The sequence below is a fragment of the Eublepharis macularius genome, chromosome 3 (genome assembly GCF_028583425.1).
Source record: "Eublepharis macularius isolate TG4126 chromosome 3, MPM_Emac_v1.0, whole genome shotgun sequence".
NCBI lineage: Eukaryota > Metazoa > Chordata > Lepidosauria > Squamata > Eublepharidae > Eublepharis > Eublepharis macularius.
This window is the reverse complement of record NC_072792.1, coordinates 185478347-185499199: the sequence shown is the minus strand read 5'-3', so window position 1 is coordinate 185499199 and position 20853 is coordinate 185478347. Positions and strand designations below refer to the sequence as shown.

The 20853-nt window shown below is 50.1% G+C and overlaps 1 protein-coding gene across 2 annotated transcripts in view; it reads left to right on the top strand.

Moving 5' to 3' along the window:
• CLPB (ClpB family mitochondrial disaggregase) overlaps positions 1 to 20853 on the top strand; it is a 90885-nt gene that overhangs the window by 30724 nt on the left and 39308 nt on the right. For both annotated transcript variants that reach the window (XM_054975095.1, XM_054975094.1), the window contains exons 5-6: positions 459 to 587; positions 16911 to 17008. In XM_054975095.1, the coding sequence (XP_054831070.1) occupies positions 459 to 587; positions 16911 to 17008 (227 nt within the window). The remainder of the gene's footprint in view (positions 1 to 458; positions 588 to 16910; positions 17009 to 20853) is intronic.

The following is a 20853-nucleotide window of genomic DNA, read 5'->3' as shown; positions in this document are numbered from 1 at the left end:
AGCCCCTTGGCCGCGTTTTTTATTTATTTCCTTTATGAATAGCCCACCTTTCCTGCCGTGACTCAAGGCCGGGCCCGATGAGTTCTGTGGTCCCACCTCTGTCCTGAGACCAGACCCCCTTTTGACTATTGCTGTGTGTGTCTTGGGACAGAAAGGTAGCAAGGCCGTTTTTGTTCATAAAGCATCCCCACTGGGAGAGAGCCTGCCCCTTCCCTCGATATTGGATGTGTGCCCCCCCCCCCCCGCTTTCAAGGTCTTGCCACCTTCTTCCTGTTCCAGGTGGAGTCACCACAATACCCTGCTTGGGTGTCCTCAGCCTCAGTCTGTTGATGCAATTACTCCCTCTTATCCGTGGACACCCCCACCGCCCTGTTTGAAATGCCAATGACTGGGCCGCCTGGGTGGTGTTGCTCCGTGACAGCGATCCGTATTCTCTCCCTGTTTGCCTTCCCTTGCAGTTCTGGTCACACGGGAGGACGACTTCAACAACCGTTTGAACAACCGGGCCAGCTTCAAAGGCTGCACAGCTTTGCATTACGCAGTGCTCGCCGACGACTGCCCGTCCATCAAGATGCTTCTCGATGGAGGTAAGCAAATAGGGGGCTTCTGGGGCTGGACTTGTCTCTGGCTCTGCTGTTGCCCCACGGAGCTTTAAATATGCCTCAGCTCCGCTGCATTTGTTGGGAGCCTTTTTATTTTATTTATTTAATGTCATTTATAGTCGGCCTTTCTCACTGAGACTCAAGGCGGATTACACAGTGTGAGATGAGGGCAGTCAGTTTCAAGGACGTTTCCATAAACGATGCCATAGGAGAAATGAACACAATTTTACAAATACACAGCATTAGTAAGGCTCCAGTACAGAGCTGAAGAAATGCTAAAACAGAACATAAGCAATTTTAGGGCTGACAGTAGATCACATGACGCACAAGCAGCTCATAGGAGCACATGTTTAAGGCAATGTAGTGGTGAAGTTTGTGGTCCTTAACTCATTAGCGAAGCATCTGAGAGCCCCCCTCCCCATAAAACAAAAGCCTTTTTGAATAATTCCATTTTGCATCGTTTGCAGAAAGCTAGGAGAGTGGGGGCTCTCCTGACCTCCTCAGGCAGGCCGATCCACAGGGCAGGGGCCACCACAGAGAAAGCCCGTGTGCAGGCTGCTCTTGATTTTGCCCATGTGCAGGGTGGCACCCTGTTCAGATGAGCAAAGCTGCCATGGAAGAACATAGGGAGGGAGGCAGTCCCGCAGGTGTGCCAGATCAAGGCCGTGAAGAGCTTTGTATGTGATAACCAATACCTTGATCTGGGCACGGTAAACGATGGGTAGCCAATGGAGTGACTGCAGAATGGGGGTGATGTTCATGCTTCTGCTCGCTCCTGATAGCAGTTGTGCCACAGCATTTCACACCAATTGGAGTCTCCTAGTTAATTTGGGTGTATAGTGCATTAGAATAGTCAAGCCTTGATGTTACCATAACCTGGATCCAGGTGGCCTGGTTGGCCATGTCAAGGTAAGAAGCCATCTTCCAGGCCACACTGAGGTTGTAAAAGGGGTTCCCCCCCCCCACAGTCCTGAGAGACTTGGGGCTTTGCGTGCAGGGCCAGTTCTCAGGCCAGGCCACCTAAGGGACGGCTTGAGGGCACTGATGCCCTTCAGGCTCCGTTCATTCCCAGCCATCAGCGGGAAAAGAACGGGATTGGCTTCCCCTCCTGGGCTTGGGCCTGCTGAGGGTACACGGACCCTGGAGGTGATGGGGTGTACCTTCCTGAAGGCGACGAAATACCTGGGACCTGGGACCCGGCCTGTTCACGCAACAGGCCTCGTTTGCTGGTGACGCTGGCGTCTTTGGGGGCCTCTCCCAAGCACTGGCTAGAGAGTCTTCGAAGAGCATGCTCGCTGCCCCCCAGGGCCTTTGTGCAGATTATCTCCCTGTGTGTTGTACTGCTGACACTTGGGACTCGGACACTTCCGGGCGCTTGCTCTGAACAGGTGCCCCTTGCCCTTTCCCCCAGGCCTCTAACTGAGTGCCCTCTCTCCCAGCCAGCACGTCCTCCGCTGGCTACCTGGCCCTGGGGCCAAAGTCATTAACTAGCCTGGCTTCCCCGCCCTTCTCTGTGCTTAAACAGCCTCCCCACTGTATGGAGGAGGGTGTTCCTTTTCAGGCCTGCTCCTGGCTGGAGGCAACCTTCGCCTCCCCCCATCACCCCGTGGCATTGGCCTCTGGCCGTCTCTCCGCTGAATCACTTGACCCTTCCTTGTGGTCAGTCTGTATGTGCCCAGCAGACCGCGAGGCGCAAGGCCCGTCTCTCTTGTGCTCCTGGGGGTGGCTGCCGCTGACGTGTGACAGTCTCCTGACCTGCGCTGACACCAGTAAATGGCACGCGGGGAGCCGGGCTTCCTCGTTTCAGGCTTTATTCGGCTGCCTTAATACGGAATCGATCCTCAGGTTTTGTGTCCCTTTGATTGGAAAAGGGGGCCTTGAGCTCCCGACACAGGCAGGCAGGGTCGGGGTGGGGGGGCCTTAATCATGCAAGCAGCCCTTTGAAGCGAGAGGCTTATTATGATGATCGCATTTCCATGGCGCAGCTCCAAACTTTTCTCCACCTTCTCGCTCTGGGGCATTTAGCAGCCAAAGAGCCACAATCCTGCAAGACAGAAGGGGCTGCCCAGGGATGAAGGATGCGTCCGGGCAGGGGCCAGCCGCCACCGCAAGCAGGCCGGGAACTGGGACAGGCCGTTGCTGCCGTTTTCGGCTTCATAGCACTTTCCTGTGGACGTTGTGACCTATTAATTGTGTTCCTCTGTGCAGGGCCTGAGTGTGTTCAAAGGCCTCCGTGCTGTAAGGCCACCTTTGCGCGGCCTCTGTAAAGGAAGGGAGGGGCCGTGCGTGGCTCAGTGGCAAAGCCTTTGCTTGGCAGGCAGAAGGTCCCGGGTTCAGCCCCTGGCATCTCCGGCTAAAAGGATCAGACGGTGGGTCATGTTTGCTGTTTGGCTGGCTGTTTCGCCCCTTGCACAAACTGCAGTGGGGGCAGAAAGACGGCTCCCTCCCCTCCCCGTACACTGTTAGCAGTGGGGGGCTGCACTGTTTGTTTGTTTGTTTGTTTGTTTTATGCCATTTATAGTCCACCTTTCTCACTACAGTCAATTTCAAGGACATTTCCATAAACAATGCCAGAGGGCAGATAAACACAAGTTTACAAAGACATGGCATTAGCAGGAATCCAGTACAGAGTTGAAGAAATGCTGAAACAAAACATAAGCAATCCTAGGACTGACATTAGACCACATGAAGCACAAGCAGCTCATAGAAGCACATATTTAAGACAACAGGTGGTACGTAAGGCAACGTAGTGGTGAAGTCTGTGGTCCTTAACTCATTAGAGAAGCATCTGAGAAGCCCCCCTCCCTACAGTACAAAAGCCTTTTTGAGTAATTTGGTTTTGCATTGTTTGCAGAAAGCCGGGAGAGTGGGGGCTCTCCTGACCTCCTCAGGCAGGCCGTTCCACAGGGTAGGGGCCACCACAGAGAAAGCCCTTGTACGGGCTGCTGTTGATTTCACCCATGTGCAGGTTGGCACCTGCAGGAGACCCTGTTCAGATGAACACAGCTGCCATGGGGGAACATAGGGAGGGAGGCGGTCCCGTAGGCATGCTGGGACAAGACCACGAAGAGCTTTGTATGTAATAACACTATGTTTTGTGACAATATTCCTGCTGTTTTGTTGTGCTTTATTGTAATTTTAAAGTCTAGTGAAACTGTTGTAACCTGGCCAGAGCCTGCTTGAGGGGAGGGTGGGCTAGAACGAACGAACGAACGTGAAAGACCCCCACCTGAGACCCTGGAGAGCCACTGCCCATCTGAGTAGACAAGACTGGCCTTAATGGACCAGGGGTCTGATTCGGTATAAGGCAGCTTTGTGTGTATTCATGTACAATCCAGCTCTTGTTCACGTTTACGTGTCTTCTGTCTCTCGCATTTGTACTCTTCCTCCCAGCACCTCAGGACTGTTTTTACAGCCCTCCGCTCCTCCATTTTATCATCGCAACAGACTTGTGAAGCAAGTTATGCTGTGGTCATAATCCAACCAGATACTGAGACACTCAAGCGCTTGAAGAATTAGGAGCAAAGTTTAAACGCCCCAACTACACAATAGGATGTAGAGTGGCAGGGAAGAAGGGGGTTGACACTAACGAGGTTACAAAATAGCAAAGAGTCCCATTAGCACCTTTAAGACTAACCAACTTTATTGCAGCATAAGCTTTCAAGAACCACAGCTCTCTTCGTCAGATGCATCTAACGAAGAGAGCTATGGTTCTCGAAAGCTTATACAATAAAGTTGCAGAGGAGTTAGCCGTGTTAGTCTGTAGTAGCAAAATCGAAAATCCTACTGTAAAGTTGGTTAGTCTTAAAGGTGCTACAATAAAGTTGGTTAGTCTTAAAGGACTCTACCATTTTGCAGCTACAGATTAATGCGGCTAACTCCTCTGGATCTACTAACTAGGTGACCCTTCTAACTGATGTTTGCAAGGCCTTCTTAGAGGGGCAATCCTGATAAGTCCCAATGCAGAAGCAGCTCTAGAAATGTTTGGAAATGTTGAAGCTTCGGGGGGAAAACGTACGGGGGGACAGAAATTTGGGGGGAAATTGAAACATATGGTAGTTGTGGATTTTCCGGGCTGTATAGCCGTGGTCTTGGCATTGTAGTTCCTGACGTTTCGCCTGCAGCTGTGGCTGGCATCTTCAGCGGTGTAGCACCAAAAGACAGAGATCTCTCAGTGTCACAGTGTGGAAAAGATGTTGGCAGGTACCTATACAGCCTGGAAAATCCACAACAGCCATCGTTCTCTGGCAAGCCTTCGACAATAAATTGAAACATAGGCTATACTTACTTTCCTATCAACCCAAAACTTCTTTTACTGTTTTAGCAACATGAAATGCATTATTTATAACTTAGTCAGCATATGAAAGTTGAAAGTATAAATATCTTCATTTTCTATTAGACTAATTGCAAGAATACTCGGTATTTGAGAAAGAATTGCAAACTGCTGCACCCTATGCTACTGTAGCCTGCGTATCTTTAATTTTTGCTGTCTGAGAGGCAGAAAAAAAAAACAGTCAAAGGCAGAAAACAAATTTTGGAGTAATCAAAAGAAAACATATCGTTTAGACAGAAGCTCTCTCTTAAAATCACAATAGGTAGGACTGCCAGCATATTCGGATATTAAGCTAAATGTTATAACATTGAAAAAATGGACAACCTAATAATATATTACCATTAAACACATTACTGCATATTGTTTACATTTACCTTTAAAATTATTTTCATTTGAACAAAAAACCTTGAAAATCTTGTATGGGTCTACATGATAAAGAGTTTCTCGTCAGTGCTCCCAAAATTACCAGTTTTCCCATTGGAACGATTGAGGAAGTTCTCAGACATTTTCGTGCCGTACATTTGCGGGGAGTGAAATGAGCGAAATTACCAATTTTTCCATTTGAAGAACTGAGAAAGTCCTCAGGCTTTTTCATGCTATCCATTTGGAATGTGAAAAACCTTGCATTAAGGAGAATTTTACTCAGTCTAAAAGAGAAAAATATTTTGTGGGAGTTTCTTTTCAGTGTTCCCTCAAATTTTCCCATTTTTCCAGTGGAAGGATTGAGGGGGGGAAAAGGCCAGTTCTATCCCCCCACCCCCACCCCCACCCCCCGGCCTATCGCATCTCTAGACTCAACGTGATCTCATGCTTGGAGGAAGCCGTGGAAAGAACGAGGCAGGAGGGTGGAAACTGCTTGCCCAGATGTCTCAGCCCTGGGTAGGAGATGGGAGTGCTGTGTCTGCGCCACTCCACGGTCCCATGGGTGACATTTTTCATGTATCAGACTGTCTGTTGAGGTGCCTCGTGTGTCTTTGGGAAGAGGGTGGTCCTATGGACCAGCTCTGGGCTTCTACATCTTTTTGCCAGCATCCAAGGAAAAGTGGGACACGCTTGAATCTCTGGCGTCTGTAGGTCTTCAGCGCCTCCCACTTCCTTGAGGCTTTCATTTAAAAACCCGCCGCTCAGCAAGAAAAGGGGCGAATCCCATTGCGGATATTTTAGTGCTAGAAATGTCACAGACTTACCCCATAGATCCAGAGGAGTTAGCTGTGTTGGTCTGTAGTTGCAAAACAGTAAAAAGCCCAGCAGCACCTTTAAGACTTAACCGACTTTATTGCAGCATAAGCTTTCGAGAACCACAGCTCTCTTCGTCAGGTGCATCTGACGAAGAGAGCTGTGGTTCCCGAAAGCTTATGCTGCAATAAAGTTGGTGCTGCTGGAAACTTACCCCAGCAATTGACTGCCTGGTAAAACGGCAGGTGGCAGGTGTGTATGTGCCAGCGGCGCAAGGGTATGGCCCTGCTGCCCTTCTCAGTTTGCGTAGTTGGATTAGGCATCTGTGAGGTCTTTCATTGTTCGGGTCCTCCTTCCTCCCCTGTTCCAGCCTCCTAAACCTGGGGGCAATTACAGGCTCCTGTACCGATGATTACTGGTACTTCCGCTTCATGCTTTGCACGGATCAGAGGAGTTTGTGATGGGGAGGGGGGGTTGTGGAGTAAGCACAATCCTGTCCATGGTGCCAGGACCACACACACATGTACACACACTCCTTTACTGCTGTGTTACACAATTCCAGAGCGTTATGAGCTGCTCTTTTCACCTGGACTGGCCGGGGGGGGGCGGGGGCAGCTAGGAATGAGACAGCAGGGACGGGCCCAGGTGGAGGCCTCCCGGGGTTCGGGCTGCGCCTGCTGCTTTTTCTCCCCCATTGTGGGATCAGCCCTCTGCCCATACTCGCAGCTCTGTATCGCGTGCCTGGATCTCTCTTTCTCTTTCGGCTCATATTTACAAGAGAATGTGATAAATTCCGTATTGATTCCTTCTGTTGCCCTGTAAATTTTGCAAAAGATGATTAAATAGTGCAATAGAGTCTGCCAGCACCAGGGCTCAATATGTTGCGGGCCGGCAGTATCGACCCCCGTATCTGAAGGCAGAGAGCTCCAACCCCCGGCAGCCCCAGACCAGTAATTAAACTCCTGCGAGACCAGGGTGTAAACGCCAATCATGTCAGCGTGCCGAGGGCCCCTCCATCCTGACACCAGGAGTGCAATAAGCACCTGGCCGCCAGCAGGTTTATGTCTGTGTCGAAGCTTTTAAGAATCGTTTCCCCACAGGCCGGGGGAACAAATGGAGCCCTCCAAAGCCTTTCTGGGTACCGAGGTTTGAGCACTGACATAACCATTTGTAAGACATTTAATAGCACCGTATAGTGAGGGAGAAATAGAGTGCATGCCCGCGTGTGCACGTGGGCGTACTGGGCAGCAAAAATACACCAATCCTTAGCTTGGTTTTTCTTGGCCCAACATCATAAAAGCCAAAAAAGAGATTCAGATTTGCAGGGAAAGGCCAAGGAGGTTGCTCTGCAATCTCCACCCCTTTGACTGTTTGGAGTGGGATTGTGTGTTTAGTAATCTTTTATTTTGTACTAGTAACAATCCCCACTGCAGGGCAGGTGGGGCAGGCATTGCCGCTTCTGCCGTGCCCCGATCTGGGTGGAGGGAGGGCAGGGCAGCCGAGCCTGGCATTGGCCCCTCCCCAGCGCCCCAGTTGGGTGCCTGCCCCCACTGGGGCCAGATTGGGCCACCACAGGAGGGGAGTGCTGCCGGGGGGGGGCAGTACCAGGTGCCCCGGTGGGCTCCTGTGCCCTCCAGACCCCTGTTTCGGCCCCGTTGGGGCTGGATCGGGCTGCTGCAGGCGGGGAGTGACTCCCCTCTTATCCCCACTACGGGAACGCTACCACGCCTGAGCTCTGGGATAAGAGATGAGTCATCTGGAATATGGTTCCCCTTTTTTATGTAGAGATTGGCTAAAGGACATACTTTATAGAGCAATAAAGAAATAAAATGTTTGTATGATATATAAACACAACAGCGCACACTTAACATTAATAATTCCTCAGCAGAGAAATTAACAACCCCCCGAGCTCCTATCGATAGCTTGAATATTAATAATAACCAAGCACTGTCAAGTCACAGCCAACTTATGGCGATCTCTTGAGATGAGCAGAGGTGGTTTGCCTTGGCTTCCTCCATGTAGCAACCTTGGTCTTCCTTGGCGGTCTCATTCCAAGTATTAAACATGGCCAACCCTAGACCCAGCCTACCCTGGACCCGGCAAGGAGATCTCAACAAATATTGCCCAGCCTCAGATTTTCCGCTCTTGAGCAAGGTGATTGAATGGGGCGGTGGCTGGACAACTTCACGCTTTCTTGGGCGACCTGATTATGGGACCGAAACAGGACGACCTGCGTCAGGAGATGGACAGAAGGAGAGCAACTCTGATGCATCTTCTGGACCTCTCAGCAGCTTTCGATAACATCTCATCTTGGTATCTTCCTGGACCGCCTTTCCAAGCTGGCACTGGGCGGCACTGTTTTGCAGTGGTTCTGGTCTTACCTGCAGGGTGGGTTTCGGAAGGTGGTGCTGGGGGACTGTTGTGTAGCTCCTTGGCCTTTGGCCTGCGGGGTCCAGCAAGGCTCCATCTTAGGCATTTTGGAGTGGATGCGAGCTGGTAAACTGAAGCTTAATCCCTACAAGATGGACATGCTTCTGGTGAGCAGAAGGTCTGACCCAGGATATAAGGTGTCACCCATTCTGTATGGCGTTGCACTTCCCTAGAAGGAACCGGTCCATAGTTCAGGGGTGCTCGTGGACTCAGGCCTACTGCTGGATAAGCAGGTGGCAGCTGTGGCCAGGAGTGCCTTTTACCAGCTTGATTTGGTTAGCTAGCTGCAATCTTTCCTAGGCAGAAAACACCTGACCAATGTGGTGCAAACCCTGGTTACATCAAAGTTAGATTACTGCAATGCACTCTACTTGGGGCTGCCCTTAAAAAGTGTTCAGGAACTTCAGTTGGTGCCGAATGCGACAACAGCCAAGTTGTTGCTTGGAGTGGGCCATAGGGACCATATCACTTCAATCTTGGCCTATCTATACTGGCTAGTGCTGTCCGTTAAAGCTCTTACATGGCTTGGGATCAACATACCTGAAGGACTGACTACTCCCTTACGAACCTACCTGACCATTGCAGTCACCTTTGGAGGCCCTGCTTTGGGTGCTCCCCCCCTTTCTAAGACTAGACGAGTGAAAACCCAGAAGAGGGCACCAAAGCTCTGAAGCTCTTCCCCAGGGAGATTCGTCTGCCCCCTTCTGTTGGATCTTCTGTCAGAGGGTAAAGACTTTTTTGTTTTGTTTGACCTGACGGAAGCCAGGTTCAGGTAGCCGGCTCAAGGTTGACTCAGCCTTCCATCCTTCCGAGGTCAGTAAAATGAGTTCCCAGTTTCCTGGGGGTAAAGTGTAGATGACTGGGGAAGGCAATGGCAAACCACCCCATAACAAAAGTCTGCCAAGAAAACATTGTGATGCGACGTCCGCCCATGGGTCAGTAATGACTCGGTGCTTGCACAGGGGGACTACCTTTACCTTTATCCTCAGTGATCCCTTCTTCACACCCAATGTTTTAATTGTTGTTTTAATGTCTTTTATGTCTGGTTTTAATGATGTGTTTTAGTTGATTTTAATGGTTTTATAATGTGATTACTAAAATCACATTAATTTGTATGATTTAATTTGTTAGCCGAACCACTTAACCACTGAATCCTCGGTGACTTCTGGCTGCACCTAAAACAAAACCGGCCATTGGTCTGCTTATGTGAGACATCCACAGTCCTAATCCTGTCTAGGCTGTACTGCTGAAGCAGGGGCCGCTGGCCTTTTGGAGGTTTCAATTGGTGCAAAGCCCAGCAGCATGGCCTTCTCAGTTGTGGCACCCAGCATGGCCTTCTCAGTTGTGGTACCTCAACTATGGAACTCCCTCCTGTATCTGAGGAAGTGAGCTATGAAACACACAGTCCTATTGCAGTGTTGTTAGTCTTTAAGGTACCATTGGACAGACTAACATGGCCACTCCCTCCTGATGCCAGTTTGCTTGGCATCAAGCTTTTAGGTGCCAGGCAAAAATGTTTCTGCCCTCCCAGAGCTTCTGATGAGATAGTTTGGTTGGTCTGGCTTTCTGTCAAGGGGTTTTTGCATGTGTGTGTGTGTGTGTTTAAAAAAAATAAGCTACTGTGCTCAGTGCTTAGTTCTCGTGGCCTCTTCTTTCATGCCCAGGGTAAGGCTGATTGCAGCCTTGGGGGTCAGGTAGCAATTTTCCCCAGGCCAGTTTGACTAGGGATCCTGACGGTGTTTTGCCATCTTCTGGGCATGGAGTAAGGGTCACTGTGTTGGGGGTGGGTGGGAGGTGTTTGGGAATTGCCTGCATTTTGCAAGTGTCGGACTGAATGACCCTAGAGGTCCCTTCCAACCTTGTTTGATTCTGTGATTGCTGTCATCGGTTCTCTGCCTTGAATACCCTTAACTGGAAGGACAAGTAGCTTAAAAGTGTTTTAAATAAATAAACTAAATAAACATCTGAGTTCCACAAGGTAATTTACACGTTAAGCAGTGAAAAATAGATAAAGCCGCTAGAGATCATTTATGTTTCTTTAGGTGTTTAAACTTAACATATTATGGTGCAGCGTCCGGGTTGGAAAGTAAAGTTAGATGGTATTGACTGTACTGACCCACACTGTGTAATCCGCCTTGAATCTCAGTGAGAAAGGCGGGCCATAAATAAATAAATATAATAAATAATGTTCGTTTGACTGGTTCTGGAAAGCTGTTTGGGGAGAAAACTCAGCTGACGCTCTTCTCCCTGAAAGGCTACCTGTCAACAAGCAGGGAGCCTCGACCCCCCCCCCCCTTAGCGGCTATTTGACGTAGCACAACCCCAGGAGGAAAGCATTACACCTGAATGTACCTGAATGCCTCCAGTACATTCATGGCAATAGCTCTGACAGGATAAGAGGAGTTAATTCCACTGTTGGCGCAGCGGTCTGCTTTTTGATCACAAAAGATACCTGGGCTGGCAAATCCACAAGCAATGCAGAGTTTGACTCGTACAATCTTGAGGCAGATTAAAAAAAAAAAATCTGATTTTGTCTTGTAGAAATTTGGCAACGCTCGTTTCTCCTCTTTGGTCAAAGGTTTCCTCCGCCTGCTGCCAGCTCCTTCCACTTCTAAGCAGAGAACCACAGGAACAAAGCGGGGGGGGGGGGTTGTAAAGGAGGTTGCGGTGCTAAAATTTCTGATCCAGGAAAGCAGCACAAAGATCCTCTTCCTGCTGCAGCTCTGGCTGTTTCCTGAATTGCCTTGTTCCAAAGAGGGGAAGCTTGTTCATTAGACACGCTGTCTAAATGGAGCCCCCATCTATCGGCTTTCTGGGGGCACTGGCTGTCCACTGTTGGACAGAGGATGCTGCACCAGCCGGGTCACTGGTCTAATCCAGCAGGGCTTGCAGGAAGATTTAAGAGCTTATTTACGGTGACTAACTGGATAAAAATTCCCCTTTCTTCGTCTGATGCTCCAGCCGCTATACCACACGAACAGTCCTTGAGTATTAATGCTAACCTACTCGGCAGGACTGTTGTCAAGATTATAACAAGCACTTTGAGGACTTCAAAGCACTACAAAAGAGTTAAATAATCATTATGGTTAATAAAGAGAAATCCCGCCCCACCCATCAGCTCCGGCTTCCCGAGGGCTCTTCTTCCCTCACCCGAGGCTCTCTGCTGCCGCCACTGAATTGGCTCCCCCCTCTCCTTGCTTCTGCTCATCCCATGTCATTTTGGAAATGGCCTTTTCTTTTTCTTCTTCCATTTTTAGAAATGTCTGCACATGCACAGATGTTGCTATCAGTTGCCTTGGGGGAGGGGGAGATTACCTCCCAAAGTTGAGGCTTCTGCGTGCTGTTGATTCCCAAGGTACATGAAAAAAAACACTAACCCGCCCCCCCCCACCAACTCCCAATGATCCAGCAAAGTCTGAGCATGCTCCTAATATTGAAGGCAGTGGAGCATCCCTTAAAGGGGGGGGGCAGAGGAGGAAGGGGGCATTGGCTTGCTGGAGCATCCTAGAGAGAGTGAGACTGCTGGGGGAGGAGAAACACTACCCCCTCCCTGCTCTGGACCACCACGTTCAGGGCTAAGGTGCCCTGATGCTTAGTAGCTCCTGAATTCAAAATGGTCCTTGTTTTTGAGGCATGACGGTCTGTGACTCGTGCATCTGGCTAGAGAGAGAGCACGACAGCCACAGAACAAAGAAAAGATTGCCACCCTTTGGGGCATCGATGTCCCCAAAACAAGCACATGGGGAGAGGGCTCACCCCACCCCCCAACAGAGGCAAGCAAGCAGGCACGCAGCGTCTGGACATGGGTGGGAGCGATGGAAATGGAGAGAGGGCTTGGACTGGGGCTGGCTGGCTGCTTCCCAGAGCCTGCCGAAGAAGCTTTCCTGCTGTCCCATAACAGAAGCCCGTTTATTTTACTGGGGGAAAGGGTGATCATGTTAATCCAATCAGCATGAGGCTCAGGAGGACAGGCGTCTCTTTCTATTACTTTAACCAGCCATGTAGAGCAATAAGGGTGTCAGGCCTTGTCAGGAGTGATGCCTGATGACACGCTGTCATCCCTGGTGCCGCTGCGAGGGCCTGCTTCCTTCTGGCGCATGCTGGACTGCGCCGGAGCTTGGGCAAGGTGACATGTGCTGGCATGCATACTTATGCGCGCACGCGTTGGGACTTTGCCTGCAGTTCCTTCCTGGTTGTTGTCAATTAAGGAGTGTGCAGGGTTGGGTCTGCCATTTATAAAGCAAGTTTGTTGTGCAAAGACGAAGGACTCTGTCCATCTTCACAGAGCCCAAGAGCTGGAGAGGAGGGGCGTCTGCCCCCAGCCCCGGCTATAATGAACGATTGCCCAGTGACTGGAACATCAGTGGTTACAGAGCAGTAACATCAGGTGGCTCAGTTTCCAGAGTCAGGCTGCATCTCTCCAGTTATAGATCCAGAGGAGTGAGCCGTGTTCGTCTGTAGTTGCAAAACAGTAAAGAGTCCAGTAGCACCTTTAAGACTAACCGACTTTATTGTAGCATAAGCTTTCGAGAGCCACAGCTCTCTTGCATCTGAGCTGTGGTTCTCGAAAGCTTAAGCTACAGTAAAGTTGGTTAGTCTTAAAGGTGCGGCTGGACTCTTTACTGTTTTTCAAAATACCTAGAAAAGGCAGGAGACCGGACATAAATGTCCCCAGTGAGAGACTGTGCCGACAGAGTGGGATTTTCACACTCTTTTTACTTCCCCGTAGCTAATTCCCTTCCCCGGGTTTCTGACAGGCACTTGCAGAGATCCGGTGGCTCCGTGGCTGCACCGTCTTCTCAGCTCAACTCCCACCTCCCCAGCCTGCTGCGTTGGCCCTTAGAATGAGCCTGGAAAAGCTCTCACGCCGCCTTGAAGCCTCCTTTTCTCCCAAGCTTAAACAGGCCGAACCCCACCTTGTGTTCTCTTGCCACGATATAACCACCACCCTGCGAGGTGGGCATGCGCCATCTCATCACAATGCGTAGCCGTAAACAAAGAAAAAGCACATGGGCAGTGTGGGGATGGCGAGTCGGGAAGAGGTAGAGGCTGGAGGGACTGGTTGTCAGTCACTTACTGGGCAACAAGTCTTCTAACCCGATAGACTTGATGGATTTCATTGATACAGTAGAGTGGCATGATGACTTTAAAAACGCGCCTGCCGATAGGCGTGGTAGCTAAAATGGAACCCCCATCTGCAGAGGCAGTATACCTTTGAGGGTCAGTTCATGAGGTGGGGACGATAGGACACGGCTCCTGCCTTTGTTTGCCACTTGTGGGCCTCTCTGTGACATTAGAAAGAGGGGTGCATCGGCTGATCCAACAGCGGGGTTCGTACATTATAAAACCGGTTGGCAATCTTCTCCCAGATTTTATGCACAAAGTAGCATCACAGAGGAGCCCCCCCCCCCCGCTGTCTTTTTCTAGCTTGCACATCTTCTTCCCCCCTCCCCACCCAGTGTCATTAACAAGCGAACACCATCAAGAAAGCCGAGTACATCCCTAATTCTGCCCCCCCATCCCTCCTATTGACAGTTATCTGGAATCTGAAGGAATTCAAGACAAATGATTAAGAGGATGGAGTTAATAAAATTTGAAAAATTGAGACCTGTCACTCGGCTAAACTTTTTTCAATACTACCGACAGAAACATATTTCCCCAATGAATGACCTTCCGCAGCTGTGCCGGTTCTGCATCGCTGCATTGGTGCTAGGAACAGGGCAGCCTGCTATTTATCAAATATTATAAGCTGGGGCCTGCTAATATGAGTGAAGTCTGTGGTGGGGCGGGGGCGGGGGAGCGGAGGGCGTATGCTTCGCAGAGCCGGGGGCGTTGCCCAGGTGTCGTTCCTCTGTGCGAGACAGCCAGTGGGAGGTGACAAATTGCCTGCCATCGGGATGCTGCGAGGTTGGCGCCCTCTCAGCAGGATCACAAGAGCTGGCCCCGGACTGCTGCTGCACGCAGAGGGCCCTGCTCCTGGGGGCAACTGCCCCTGCGGAGTGGAAGGTCTGGGGTCAGGCCAGGGCTCCAAAGGAACCAGAGGCCACCTCTGTACTGCCTTTGCCCAGCGGCCTGACACCCGGTTATTTATTAAAGCATAATATTTTATTGCCGTAGGTACCGGAGGTGAAAATCGACCGGTTGTACAAGTCTGGTTCTATCAATTATTGCAGCAATTAGTCAAGTCGTCAAAGCCATTAACAGGGGATTAGACCTATATTGGTTAGCCATTATTAATAGATCTAAGAGGGGAAATTTGAGGGGGGGAAGCCAGCCTGGGGGATGCCCTCCGATGGGGGCACCCTGAAAACTTTCTCTCCTCCTCTTTGAAAGGAGGCGAACCGCTTTGCAACAAAAGAGCCGGGGAAGGGATTGTGGTGCTGTCTCTTTAAAAGACACTGAGTGGCCGGGGCCGGCAGTATACTCTCTCACCTGTCCCGATCATATTCTTTATTGGATGCGACAAGCCTTACAGCAGAAATTACTCTGTGTCGGATGTTTATGGAGCACATTTTTCATTCTGTAAGCAAATATAGATCCCTTACGCTGGATCCTGGAGATGGCTAATTTCTCTCTCTGTCTCTCACTGGCTTCCCAGTCTCTGTTGAAGTCTCGGCAGCGTGACAGCGCAGTGCCGTTTCAGAGAGCCGGGGGCTAGAGAGACCTGGGCTTGTATCCCCCCCGCCCCCCCGCCCCCGGGCTCGGCCGTGATGCTCACTGGCCAACCTTCGGCTGGTCACTGTCTCCCTGCCTAACCTACCTCCCAGGCCCGTTGTGAAAGTTTTAAGATGGGGAGGGATGGAAATGTACGCCCTGAACTCCTGGGGGGAAGGAGCAGGATACGATTTAGATACAGCCTTATTATTGTGATTTAGGAATTTAAAGTTCTGCTCGGCACACATCAAAATTTTGCCATGGAAATGAGTTTCGCTTCCTGGCCTCAGCCAGCCTTGTAACTTCAGAACTTAACAAAGCAGGCTAGCTGCCTTGAGCTGAGCCAGGCCCTTGTGAACCTCACCTGCCAACGCCTTCTGGCTAGCTGAGGTGTGTCTCCCTTCTCCATTTTACCATCACAACAGCCCTGTAAAGTAGGTCAGTCTAAATGGCCCCAGACCAGCCAACAGGCTTCATGGCAACCTGGGGATTTGGTCCTGGGTCTTCCCGCTCGTAGCCCAGCGCTCTGGCCACTGCATCAGACCTTGCCCTTTAGGAGTATACACAGCCGTTGAAATTTGGAGCCCGTTTTCCTTTTTCTGCTTTGTCACAGCAAGGGCCTTGGGTAACCCAAGTCCCACCCATCCAGGCTTCTCTGCAACTCCCAGCCCTTCCTCAGTGTTGACTCCAAAAGGAGACCTGCCACTGACTTCTGAGCAAGTCCGCTTCGGATTGCAGCCCATCTTTGGTTTCAATCTGGACATTCTCTGCAGTGCGAATAACTACTTCTACTGTGGCGGCAGCATGCCGGGGACTGGTGCAGAGAGGAGTCTTTCTCAGCAACCTGTTGCGTGAGATATTTGACGAGAGGGGCTGAGACTGAACCTTGAACCTCCTCTTTTGTCTTTGCAGAGAACTCCTTTCAGCCACGAGAGCTGGGAACAGGCACTGTTTCAAGTGGGGGAGGGCTTATGGAGGTAGCCCAGCACTGATTTTGTTACCCTGAGCAGAAAGAGCTGGTTTCCTTTTCTTCTTCATCCTGGTCTCTTTACAAGGATAAGCAGGTGTCTTGAGGCCTCTGATGGGCTCTAGTCCATGAAAGCTTGAAGGAGCTGCAAGATTTCTGTTTCGTTTGGATGCAGCCATGTCTGGGACCATTGCAAGGGAATGGCCTCCCTATGTGCGTCTGTCGGGTGTGGTAGTTCATGGCTGCACACAGAAGTGAGTTTTTTTAATGCTGAAGTGCAGATCTCCACCCCAAGAGTCCTCTTCTTTCTCCACGCCCTGCACTGAGCCGCTCTTGTTCTGCCATCATATGTTGCCGTTTGGGGTAGTGGCAGCCCCACAACTGTGTTTTGCAACCGCTGAGGCCATGAGCAAAATGCACCGAATCAAATTGTAGCTATGGTCAATCCACAGGAGCGTTGTCGGCCTGCAGGGCGAAGCTTTCATTTCTGGCTCACTTTCACATGCCCCGTCCTCGGAACAGCTTTTCCTTGCCAAAGTCCATTGTTTCCGGTGAGGTCCCCCTTTTGTTTTGTCCTCTGACATCTGTACGGCTCGCCACTGGTAGCCCCTTGTCCCTTTCTGAGCCAAGCCCCAACGAGAGCAAAGGTTAAAGAGGGTGTCAGATAGCTCAGAGGCCGCGAGAGCTGCGTGCCCGGCCAGCCGCCTTCTTCTGTCCCATGGGTTGAGTGCCTCTTCTTCCTTTTCAGGTGCCAGTCCCCTGCAGAGAAATGAAATGGGGCACACAGCCGTGGATTATGCCCGAGAAGGAGAGGTCATGAAGCTCTTGACAGCTTCTCAAACAAAGGTGGGTGTGCCTGGATTCCGTGTTATGAGAGTGGTCGTAAAACGGGCCTTTGAGGATGGCCTTCGAGAAGTTGTTGAAATTGTTCTGTGACTTCTGAAAAACACCTTTAGAAGAGGGTTTTCAGCAATACTTCTCCGTAAACAGATGCGGCCAAGAAACATGTAAGGCTGCCTCTACATTGTATAGGAATAGCTTTGAATACTGAGCGTAGAGGTGGGATACAATCCATTCTCCTGCCTCGGATGCTTCATTCATGTACTTGCCACTTTCCATGGAGTTGAATTGATCCTTGCTGAGTCGATTACAAGCTTCGGTACTATCCGGGATCCAACATTAGTGCTAGAGAAGCAAGTTAGTGCGGCTGCAAAAAAAATGCTTTTTTCCAACTCAGTTTAGCCTGGAAAATGCCCCCCCCCCCGCCTTTTTTTTAAACATTTTTTTTTCAAATTTTATTTTTGATGTTTCATATGAGTTACAATATAACTGAGAACGAATTACGGATGGGTCACATTATCAGAGCCAATTAAACATATTAAATTGAAGCGAACACAACAAGTTGCAAATGAGAGGGAGATGAGCAGTAACATTCTGTTAAAGATGTCAGCATGTACTCCACAGCTGGACATTGCACACAACAAAGAGTAACCTTAGATCTCTCATACGGTTAAAAGACAGCTAAATTTTATAGATATAAGAGTTTCAGATAGACTAGGTTTTGGGGCAGGCTATCCTCTTTGGTAATGTGCTCAAGAAATGGGAGCCATTTCTCAATGAACCCGGTTGTGGGATAATAATAGCATACTTTGTAAACTGTTCTGAGTGGGCATTAAGTTGTCCTGAAGGGCGGTATATAAATTGGATGTTGTTGTTGTTATTGTCGTTGTTGTTTTAGGGTAGATTTCAGATCTGAAATCTTTTCCGTATCTTGACTTTGCCGATCTGGCCGCCTGAATCCGTGCCACGATAACATTGAGACTAGACTACTGTAGTGTACTCTATATAGTTTTCCTATCAAAAAACTCAGAGGCTCCGGCTGGTGCAGAATGCCACAGCTCGAGGATTATCAGGATGTGCTTATCCTGCCGTCACACCATTGGCTGCCCTTCAGCCACTGGGTTCAGTTCAGATTGACTATTCCCCTTCATGGCCTTGGTCCCCCATATCGCCAGGACTGCTTCTCCCCCTATCATAGGGTTGGAAGGGACCTCTAGGGCCATGTAGGCTAACTCCCTGCACATTGCAGGAAATTCACAACTACCTCCCACGCACATGTTCCTATGCTCCACCCCAACAGCTTCGCTCCCCCGAGCAGGGCCACCTGGCAAATGAGGAAGATCAACAACTGCTTGGACATGTGCGTATTATCTGTTGTGGCCCCCACCATGTGGAATGGTGTGTCTGAGGAGGTCAGGAATGCTCCCACACTTCTGTCTTTCTGCAAACTGTGGTCATAGATCCAGAGGAGTTAGCTGCGTTAGCCTGTAGTCGCAAAATAGTAAAGAGTCCAGTCGCACCTTTAAGACTAACCAACTTTATTGTAGCATAAGCTTTTGAGAGCCACAGCTCTCTTCGTCAGATGCATCTGACAAAAAGAGCTGTGGTTCTCGAAAGCTTATGCTACAATAAAGTTGGTTAGTCTTAAAGGTGCGACTGGACTCTTTACTATTCTGCAAACTATGTAAAACAAAATTGTTCAGGAGAACATTTCTGTAAAGGTAATAGGGACTGTGGACTATACCACTGTGTACAGGACACAGAAGTATAAATAACGTAAATGAATACATGAATATCCTGCAGCCTGTGCATTATTTTCTATTGGTGTAGCACCATTTTTCTGCATCGTGTCTGCGTTCTGTGTGACATGTCTCATTCAATGCTTGTTTCAGCTTGCTGTAATCCTAGTCACGTTACGTTCCTTATGAAATGCTGCATCCTGTTAATTACATCGCCTTTCACTGTGCAATCTGGCACGAGTCTCAGTGAGAAAGGCATAACTATCCGTAGGGTAAAGAAATAAGCGCCCACCCCATTTGTGCAACTTGGATGCAAAGCTGGCAGAGAGTTGTGCTTCAGGCGCTGTTGAGTGCCAGCTGCAGCTGCAATAGGCAGCCTGGCTGTCGCTGCACATGAATGGCAACGGCACCTTTAGAGAGGCATTCTTGCTGGCTGCTCAGGGCAGGCCCCTTGATGGCTGATCTGTGGGTATTGTTTTGAGCGTGTGGCACTTGGAATGCCTCTTGGAATGAGTTGTGGCCTCCTGGACAGCTGCTTAAAAATTTTATGAAGGGCATGTCAGGAGCCACAGACTTAGATCTCTAAAAGGAGGGGAGAGAGAACTGAGTGAAGTTTAACAGTCCTCTGGAGTCATTCTGCCATCCAGCGAAGCTTCCCTTCGGTGGCTAGACCAACACATGACACATGCTGCAGCGGAGAAAGAGGGACACCGTGCACAGTTAGGTGTGGCTGGGTGGGAGCAGTGCTCTGGGTTTGTGTTGGTGTGCGCATAACGCCTGGCGGTCTTCCGAGCTCCTTCGTGATGAATATACAGCTGGGAGGGATGCGGTGGTAGAGGGTTTGCAAGCCCTGCTTTCCTGCCTGGAGCCCACCGAGAGTCTTTGAGAATTTATTGCCCATTTTAATCACTGCTGGAGAATGAATTGGTGGCACTATTAACAGGGTAGACACATCCCATCGATTTTATTTACATACTCCGGTGACAAAGCAGCAAGGCATTTCCATATGTGAATTCTGTTTCTTTTTAGGAACGCTCTCCCCCACGCCGGTGTCAGACATGTGTTGCTCTTGTGAATGGTCATAGGAAGGAGTGAAGCAACCGGGTCGGAAGCTCGTAGCCAGATTCTTTAGTTATTTCTTACACCTGTACCCCAGATCTGCTCTGAAAGCAGCACACACCGCAGGGCTTCCATGGTGGCACGTCGCGCTGCTGCCATTGAAAGGGCTCGCAGGGCTCTGCTTGAGGCATAGGTGGAAGAGCAGGCGTTGGCTTTGGGAGGGAAGCCTGCTGACGTCTCTGTGGCATTCCTCAGTGGTGAAGCACGTGGGAAATAGGGAGCAGATGATGGTGCGATGGTTGTCCTGGCGGTTGGTGGTGAGTAGCCAGGGTGGGGCTTCCTCTCTAGGTCTGAGGGTTGACTTGGGCCCCCAGTTCCTTCCTGAGAGCAACAGGGAGGTTTCGAAGTGGTGGCTGAAGTCCAGGCCTTCCTCTTCCCGGGGGCAGCCCTCAGTTCGAACGGGTCCAGCCAGGGGGCTGCTCCTGGGGGCTTAGATTTTGGCCTGGTGGCATAAACCCCAGACTCCATGGGGAGCAGATTAGCGGCTAGTTTCTCTTCTGAGCAACTACAGTCTCACCAATGGACTGTCACAAAGAGCGGAACTACAAGTGACAAAAGGCACAGGTTGGACACTTGTCAGCTTCCCTCAAGTTTTGATGGGAAATGTAGGCATCCTGGTCTTGCAGCTTGGCTCTCTGACTGCTGTCCAATGGACTTTTCAACTGTCACTTGTCCAACATTCTGCCAAGCTGCCTACATTTCCCATCAAAACTTGAGGGAAGCAGACAAGTGTCCACCCTGTGCCTTTTGTCACTTGTGGTTCCGCTCAAAGTCTTTGAGGTCTGCTGCTCTGGCTTAATATTGGGCTCACACCATTGTTGTCAGCTCTTGCAGAGTTTCCTTCCCCCTTGCCTTGTTTTGAGGACTTTTTGCAGTTTAAGCTGGGTGTGTGTGTGTGTAATGAGTGGTCTTGGGCCTCAACACACACACACCTCCTGCTACCTCACCGGGGGCCTGTCCTTTGACACCCTATGGAAGCCAGACCAGGGTTTC